General features: G+C 29.2%; 1 protein-coding gene and 1 pseudogene across 1 annotated transcript in view; both read left to right on the top strand.

The window, feature by feature from the left end:
- Positions 1-3,593, top strand: part of LOC108692232 (probable glutamate receptor) — a 5,378-nt gene extending 1,785 nt beyond the window's left edge. The window contains exons 4-9 of the mRNA XM_018200409.1: positions 325-495; positions 743-996; positions 1,857-2,065; positions 2,300-2,574; positions 3,270-3,464; positions 3,527-3,593. Coding sequence (XP_018055898.1) covers positions 325-495; positions 743-996; positions 1,857-2,065; positions 2,300-2,574; positions 3,270-3,464; positions 3,527-3,593 — 1,171 coding nt within the window. The remainder of the gene's footprint in view (positions 1-324; positions 496-742; positions 997-1,856; positions 2,066-2,299; positions 2,575-3,269; positions 3,465-3,526) is intronic.
- A 4,772-nt stretch (positions 3,594-8,365) lies between these two features.
- Positions 8,366-9,785, top strand: part of LOC108692228 — a 5,565-nt pseudogene continuing 4,145 nt past the window's right edge.

The raw sequence follows: 9,785 nt of genomic DNA, 5'->3' as shown, positions 1-9,785 counted from the left end.
TATATATATATATACTCTATTATATTATTAAAACAAAGTTTCAGTTTTAAGAATCTGTTTTTTTAATTGCTTTTTTTTAATTATGATAGTTTTTAACAAAATTGTAAGCAATCAAAATCCAAATTATTGTTTTTATGAATATGAAATGCAATATGATAAATTTGTGGGTCATGAAATATATCACAGCAAACATAGAACTGCTATATACATAACTGTATAACATATATGTAAATACATCTATTTTATATCTATATATATATATATGGCAGTTTATTCAATTTGTTAGGATATTCGCTAACTCAAAAATCCATATTTTTGCTTTAGGGTAAGTTTTGAAGTCACGAATAACTGGGGATTTTTTAGCAAGAATGGTTCCTGGAGCGGAATGTCCGGGATGTTACAACGACGTGAAATCGATATCGGCGGCACTGCCACATTTTTGGTGCCGGAACGTGTCGGTGTTATGCAATTCATTCAATTATATACACATACGAGGTAAAAAGATTATTATTTATCAAATTAAAGCGTAATTTAATTAATTTTTTATGCCTTTTTAATAACAACATTAGGAAGAGATATGAAGTAATTAAAACTTCAGTTAAAAAAAATTTATAATTTAACTTTCAAATATAAACTTGATTAAAAAAGGTTAAACTGTTATTATAATTTTAATTTTTTATTAAATTTTTCTCCATTTTATTATACTACAGTTATCGATATTTTTATGTACAAATCTGCTTAGCCTACGCTTTATATTTCGGCGACCTTTACTGTCGACTGTGAGCAACATATTTACTCTGCCTTTTCAACGGAATGTCTGGATAGCGCTTGCAGTATTTCTTGTTTTGGACTTCTCTTTGCTCTATTTGTCCATCAAATGGGAATACTCTTGCGGTAGGAAGACAAAATCAGCAGCCTACTGGAATCAACTAAATCCTAGCAAGCCAACAGTCAGCGATAATCTTTTCATTCTTTTAGGCGCATTTTCTCAGCAAGGTAGAGAAACAATTTTTGATAATATAATTGTAGACTTGAAATATTATTAAAACGATTCACAAATATTATTCAAAAATCTTTGCAACAAAATTTTATCTTTTTCATGCAAATACATAAATCAAAACATTTATATACTAAACTAATTACTATACTAAAAAAAATTATTATTGGTAATTGTAAATAAAATACTCTATTATAAAGAAACAATTTACTATAAAAATAGTTATCCTTATAATTAAAAACATTTAAAATATAATTCAAGAAAATAATTTTTTATTATTGCACATTTTTTAGAATGAAAAAATACGTTCTTACATAAAACTTGTGTTTAATAAAAGTATAAAAAATTAAATAAAAATAAAGAAATGTTATGTCTAGGAAATATTTACAATGTATTTTTTTAAATAACGAAAATATTTCTTTTACCAAAAGTAACTTCATTTTTAAATCAATAAAAAACGATTTTACTTTGAAAATATAGATTTTTGTACGTTGTTGTTATTAAAACTTTGTACGGCTACATACGTCGAAACACACGTACTTTCGGATATGCTGCTAATCAAAATTTTTTTATTCTTTTTCCAATTCTCTCTATTAGCGAATAATTGTGTTTTTGTTTCGACAAAACATTCTCTTCATTGATTATAAATCATTTATTTTAGAGATATTTCATTGAAACAAAAAAGGATTTTAATTATTTGGAAAGTAATTATTTCTTTCAATTCAGAATTTATAATTCAAAAAAATGTATTTATTTAAAACAAGTATTTTTTTCTGTGTATTTTATGATTGTACAGATTAAATTATTTTTATTTCGTTTCACATGAAATTAATAAAATTATTATACTTCTGTCTTGCAGGATATTCGTACGAGCCCTATAGAATTTCATCTCGAATAGTTACTCTTATGTTATTACTTGCCTCGTTAAGCTTCTATGCGGCTTATACAGCAAATATCGTGAGTTTGTTACAATCTACCACGGATTCTATCAAAACTCTTCCGGATCTTCTAAATAGTCCTTTGAAGATGGGTGTGCACAATATAGTATATAGTAAATATTATTTTCAGGTAAATCGGTAAATCAAAATTATGTAAATTAATGATATGAAAACTTTTATTTATGTAATTATATAATTTATATAATTACATAAATAAAAGTTTTCATATCATTAATTCACATTTATATTATATATATTATATAATTTATTATCAAATACTTGGACTTATTATAGTGTAAAGTTATTAGTAGCAAAAAATACTTGTTTTAAATAAAATTGAAAAATAGAGTTCTTTGGATGATAGTCTTTCCGAGATCCCGTTAGAAAGGCAATCTTGGAACAGCGAATCGAGCCGAAAGGAAGCAAAGCTAACTGGGTGTCTGTAGAAGAAGGTGTAACCCGCATAAGAAACGAACTCTTCGCATTCCATGGTGAGATTGGTACGGTTTATCAACTAATGCAAGACACGTATTTGGAGGAAGAGAAGTGCGGTTTGACTGAGATTGATTTCCTAAATCATTTATATCCGCTTCTTGCGATACAAAAGCAATCACCATATTCAGAGATATTTAAAACTGGGTAAATTTATATCTCAAATTATCTTCACGATATAGACATGATGTTTTCAAATCTTTAAAGAAGAATGTTAAAAAATCATTTTTTACTATATTTAAGTCATTCTATTCTGACAGAAAAGCTTTTACAAAAACTACATAGATTGAGACAAGATCTTAGAAATTATTAATTTTTCATTATAGATATTCGTAGTGGGGCGTAGAGCGGCGTTGTTTCTTTGAAAAATCTAGAAATCCTCTGCCATCAAACAACGCCATTCTACGTCCCATTACAAATATCTATGAAAAACTAAGAATTTCTATGACAAACAAACCTCACTCTACGTTCCACTACGAATATTTACAAAAAATTAAGAATTTCTAAGATCTTGTCTCAATCTATGTACTTTTTCATACAACTTTTTTTCGCCAGGGTAGCATAATGTTCTCACCATTTTCTCGAATAAATGATTGTTGATTATTTTCCATCTTCTGACTCAAACAATAATTCTTCAAGATCTATTCAAGTGTAACTTGACAGAATCAATACTTTTTAGCATTCTCCTTTACATAAAATTTCCTAGAAGTTTAAAGTCTAACATAAAAATGTTACGTAGTTTTAAAAGCGGATTTTATTGATGTTATTTCTAAGAACATACTGTGTGAATATATGAACCATTATATAATAATTCTCGGAACGTTCGGAAATTATGTTTTCAGAGGTCTAAAATTACGAGAATACGGACTTAAATATCGCGAAGAATATCGCTTATATACGAGAAAACCAGTGTGTTCGAGTCAGACCAGATTCATCACGATCGGTTTCACAGAATGCTATTTCGCACTAGTTATAATGGGTTACGGAATGCTCCTCTCTATAATCGTATTTGTGTTTGAGTTATTATGGCATAAGAGGTAAGATTTAAGAGACACTTCATTATCATGCCTTGTTCGACTTGTTATATTTTTTCTTGTAGGCAAACTATGCACGCGATAAAAGAAATGTCAAATTCAGAAACCAACATTGAGGAACGTCTTGATTAAATGCCTGCAGAAATGGATACTAATCCGAAAGAAATCAAAAGGCATCTAATTTTTCTGAGCTTTTAATTGCATTAAATCTAATCGAATTAAGAATTTTATAAAAAAGTTTTATTAGAATGATTTTTATTACTTTGTAACGTATACATTTTTTAGTAATAAGTGTAAATTGTGAATCGATAATTACTTTAATATGTTATTTAATGTATAAAATTATCAAACTTATATGCTATTTCCTTTAATAAAATCAACAATTCCTTTTATTCCAGAAAACACTGTGTGAAATAAGTTATTAGTAAAATAACTGCATAATTAATAAATCTTAAAAGTTTTATTTATTATTTTACTTACATAATTTGAAATTAATTACTTACAAAATAAAATAAATAAATTTTACAAATTATAATAATTCACAATTAAAATGAATCACAACAGCGATATGTAAGAATTGGCTGCGTTTGGCAGAGAAAATTGATCAATGAGTGCTCAGCTTTTTTTACTGAATTAATGCAGTCGTGATTCAAGTTGGCAAAGCGACTACCAGGTATATAAATATGAACCGAAATTTTTTTTTAGAAAATACACGTTTATTGTTATTATGAAAATGATAAAAAATATTTTATTCGAAGTATTGCCCATCGGTAGCTATACATTTTTTCCACCTGTTTGACAATTTGTGGATGTCACGCCAAAAAAATTGTTGTTCTTTTGAGCCAAACCAGTCATCTAGGCATTTTCGTACATCTTCGTAAGAAGTGAAGTGCTGCTGAGCAAGTGCATGTCCCATCGATGCAAATAAGTGATAATCGGACGGAGCCAAGTAAGCCGCATGCGAAAGTATTTCCCAATCAAATGCCTCAATCGTTTCCTTGACCAGTTTTCCCATCTTCTGGATCTTTCCCATGGATTTCAAACGTGGAAACGGCTTCTCGTGTCACATTCAATTGATCCACGAGTTGTTGTTGAGTTTGAGCGTCATCCTCATCCAACAATGCTTGCAATTCGCTGTCTTCAAACTTTTTCGGTGGTTTTCCACGTTCTTCGTTTCTCACGTCAAAATCGCCACTTTTGAATTTTTTAATCACTCAAAGCACTGTGATTCAAGAGCATACCGTAAGCTTCGACAAGCATTCGATGCGATTCTGCAGTTTTCTTCAAATGGTAACAAAAAATCAATGCTGTTCGCAAATCGTAGTTTCCAGGCACAAAATTCGACATGTTCAACGCTATTACAAACTATACTGTTGTATGAAACTTGTATTGTTGTGAGTTGAAAATCTTTGTCAGATGTCAGAACAAGGAAATGATGTCAATGGCGCCGTCTGATGGCAGCTATATTGACAGTTATGGCCGTCTATTAGTAAATTCCGGTTTCATATTTACATACCTGGTAAAGTTACATTCCAAAACGTTCTCTCCAAGGAAGATTTTACTTTATATACTATAGTACTCGTATATGTTATTATACATTTCGAGTAAAATTTTTTCTCGGGAGGATGTTTTAAGAGGAGAATCTGATTTAAAACGCTAAAAAATAGCTGTTTCTTTGCAAATTTTTTATGAACAAACCATGAAGCTGATCTTTCTAAAACTCTAGAGGTGATTTATTCAGAGTTGAGAAGTAATGCGTTACTTGTAATGCCATTATTTTTATTCTTTTTTGATAACGATCATTACTTTTTTCTGTCTTTAACGGTAACGATAACGTCGCGTCGTTATATTTTTGCAATAACGATAACGATTCAATAGTTATATTTATCATTACTTTAATTTTTATTGGATGGATTAGATTGGATCATATTTTATATTGCGCTGAAAGATATTTCACTTTTGTGAAAGTGTACTTTTAGTTAATCAAGTTGTGTCGGTGTTACAACAAATGAACAAAATAGGAACTTTTTGCTTGTGTAAGTATACATATATATTTTTACAATTTAACATTTTTACAATTTAACCTTATATATAATATACATAAGGTTATTATTTGTAATAAATATAATTACGAAATGTTTACTTTCTTATTTTTATTTCTTAAAAAATATTTTATATTTTATATTTTATATTGCATTTCGATAGTTACTACAATACCAGTGTTGATAGTCTGTAATTCACATTACATATAAATATTACGGATTTTCAATGCTATAAGTGAATCTTGAAATTCTTAATAATGACATTAAAGTTTGAAAATAATATTTAATTTAAATTCGGTAACTGTTGAGTTTAATTCCCGATGATTGTTTCTGTCAGACTCGGTCATTTTTTATACAAAAACCCATCAAATGAACCTAAATTTTATCAACATCGGAGAAAGCTAACTCAATAATTTTCCGAAAAATAGAAAAAGTAACGATTCTTTACTTTTTCAAGTGACGATAATAGTAACACATTACTTTTTAAAATGAATAACTAATAATTGTAATGCGTTATTTTTTTTAGGTAACGTTCCTAACTCTGGATTTATTGTAAATTTGAAGAATACAAAATAATTTTTTAATAAATAAATAATAACAATAATAAAAAATGATTTATAAATCAATACTGTGCTTCGCAACCAGAGTTGTAAATTGGCATGCAATTTGAAGTCTGTAATTCTTACCTGAAATAAAAAAAACAAAAATTTTTTTTAATTAGATAACATTTTATCCTCGAATTAAAAAAAATAGAAGAAAAGTATCAAATTGTAAGAATTGTGGAACTTTAAAAAAAATAACGATTTTGAATAAAATTTATTTATGCAGAAATTTACAAGAAGTCAATTAGTCGAATAGGTTTTTAATAATCTTGCACGCCAATTTCGGAAAAATGATTTTGAGAAAAACGCATTTAAAATTTTCAGTATTAAAAAGTAGTGCTTTTTTGGCTTACCGCTAATCTACTATTCCAATACAGCAAACCTTCTGCTTCCTTACAAACCTTATTTTGTCGCATTAGTTGCAATATACGAGCTATATGAGCTTCTTAATCGGCTGCTGCAATAAATTGTGTTATGCTTAATCAGCGTCATTCCTGCTTCGTAATTCGATTGTCGTAATTATCAGCGAATATTTTACAATATTGGCCAATATTTATTTCCAGCAATTACATTATCTTTGAAATACTAGAATAGCCTTCATTAAAGACACATGCGACAACGAAGGCGGTGATTTTGATAATTTTTGCGTCAAAATAAGTGTTTTGAAGCGAAGCGCCAAATGGTGGAATTAAAACTCTCGTTTGAGTTTTGCATGTGCTTTCTTTATAAATAAATAGGTATTCACTAAGAATAATATCAATAATACCGTGTTAGGGACCGAGAAATGGAGCATAATGAACGCTCCCGGTCCCGTTGCGCACGTTATACCTGTTTCTCAGGCTGTAATTGCAGTAATATTTCGGAAGAATTTTAGTCTAAAACTTTGCGAGTATTTTCTGATAGTAATATTATTGATTAAAGCAAAAAGAAAGATCGAAAATTTTAATGATTTAAAGATTCCTCCAGATTCCTCCCTTAATTAGAATGTACTCTTGGTCTGCTTGCCAAACAATTAAATATGATTGGTTGGATCCATCTAGTAAGAATCAATCATGCTCATTTCACTCGACATGTGTCCCATGATGATTTCATGGTCTAGCCGCTTTGCCGGCGGTTCAGCTTGAATCTCGTCTATTATGATATATATACAAGATTATATATATATATATATATATATATACAAGAAACAAGAGGTTTGTTCTTTTTGGTTAAACTTTTGCATTAATTCATTTTTTCTTTTTTTCTTCTTAAAAGAAAAGGAAGAAAGTTTAACTGATGCAAAAGGTCAGCTAAAAAGAACAAGCCTAAGAATGTTTGGGAATTGAAAGTATATAACAGAGAAACAAATAATTTTATAGGAAAAAAAATAAGTCAGAAATTTAGAATAAAATCTTTTCATATAAGACTTGTTTTCGAGAAAATCGACTTTAGATATTCGCCGAATTAATTGATCGCGATAAATTAAAATACATAAATGTTTACTTACAATTACAAAATTATGTAAGTATTCGACAGAATAGACAATATTTTCACACACATTTACACGCGCGCGCGCACGCACAAACCATTTATAATATAATAAAATTCATTGCACGCGAATGTTCTGTTTATATTATGTATTCCTAATTATTCAGTATCAGGAAATACTACGTGCTTGGGCTTACATCAATGTAAATGTATTATACCATGTACTTACATGAGTATAGTGTATTGATTCTTGCACAGAAAACGCGACAACGTTATCCACGCAATGAAAATTGGCATGAGAACCAATCAATTTATTGCTTTACCATAAAAACGAAAGAATGATTGGCTAATGCGCTAACTTCCACAAAATGTGACGCGGTAGCCAATAAATTTACAGCTAAGTTTCTAAGATGTTCATTGGTTACCGCATCGCATTTTACTGTGCGGCAAACTTTTCCGCGTCCAAGAGACCTATTTTAAAAAAAAATATCGCATATGAAAAACCAGGAACGCATACTATAGTATGCGTTATATATACTATAGCATTTCTCTAGTTTTTCGTATGCGATACTTTTCAAGAATAAGACCTCAGTATATTCACTATGTAGAAGCCATTATTGCTACGTCACATTTTACCGCGTGGTGTAAACGCATTGTCGTGTTCTGTGTGTAAGAACCATTATCGCATCCTGTTTGCTCCAGTCTATGGTTATACCACTATTTGAGTCGGAAAAACCAAAAAAAGGAATCAGAAGAAGAAGAAGAAGAAGATGAAGAACCATATCACTAGATAATGTCTCGATTAAGAGATTGGACGCACATGTGCAGATAAGTATATTTCACTTTCTCTCATAAAAAACACTCCTGCTATCATTCGATACATTATTAAGAAATGTGATCGTACATATATGATCGAATCATGTAACTAATTAAAACAATTTTTGTAAAGAATGGAACTGGTAAAATGCAATAAATGCAGTTTTTACGTGCGGATGGAGGAAGACAAGACGAAGATACCGAAGAATGATAAGAAATTCAAAGAAAAAATCAAAAAAATTATACTTGCACGAGAAATGAGAATTGCGCTAATGTTGATAAAAGATCGGATAACAATCATGAAAAAAATAAAATACTAAGGAGACTTAGTATTTGACTCAGGATATGATCATCACGTCACAGTTCGTTTGATAAATCAATTTTTGCATATTATTATATAAATTTGTACACACGATAATTTTCCGGTTCTTTACTATACAGGATAAGATCATGCAATTCCTATAAATGAATAAAAATGCATTCAGGATTGAAAAGCATTCATTTTAACATTCGTGAATCAATATTTCTGAAAATCTGAATCCATTTTAATTTATTTTAATCCATTCTTATTTGCTGGATTGTCTTTCATCCATATTCTTGTTAAACAACAAGGATAACATAATATCTGGGAAGCACTCAGGTGGAATATATCCAGGTTCCCTAGAAGGAACTCTTGCACATATACGTACCAGAGAGAAACTTGAGAAAGAATATGAGAGCATTTTCCCTGTAATCAAATACCTGTAAAATACCTTGTACACTACAGTCCTCTGAAGAAATGAATGTCAACTACACAACATTATCCATTTTTTTGTGATGCTCTTTAATGAAATAAATCGCTGAAATCATTAAAATCTCAATTAATTTGATTAATTAATTAGTTATATTGTTGTAATTAGTTATATTAGTTGTTAATTAGTTATATTAGGATATTGTTATATCCCCTTCCTCCCTCCCCACCAACATTTCTCGGTGCTCCCTCAATATTTTTCGCAAGTCGGCGCCTATGACAATAACATCAAAATAACATTAAACTGAATCGCGATTAATCAAAAAATGATTTTTAATAAATATTTTGGAACCATTTTAACATTATGATGATTTTTTGTTTAAATATGATTCTGTTTAAATATATTTTTCAATTTATTGCATATAATAGATTTTAGAAACATTTCTGTTAAAACATTTCATTTGACATATTATAGAATTCTTTCAGAATTGTTGCATATGAGATGTGAAAAGTTGAAATGTTTCTGAAAACTTTCCGCAATAATCGGCTGTATGGGTATATATGTTCATACATCCCTCTTTTGTCAAATTACTTTTTAATATATAATAGAAATAATAGAAACAATAATAATGTGAAAATTGAAAAAATAATAAAAAATATAAAAATA

The sequence above is a fragment of the Atta colombica genome, unplaced genomic scaffold (genome assembly GCF_001594045.1).
Source record: "Atta colombica isolate Treedump-2 unplaced genomic scaffold, Acol1.0 scaffold66, whole genome shotgun sequence".
NCBI classification, from domain to species: domain Eukaryota; kingdom Metazoa; phylum Arthropoda; class Insecta; order Hymenoptera; family Formicidae; genus Atta; species Atta colombica.
The sequence above is the reverse complement of the archived record's forward strand: the minus strand, read 5'-3'. Positions and strand labels throughout refer to the sequence as shown.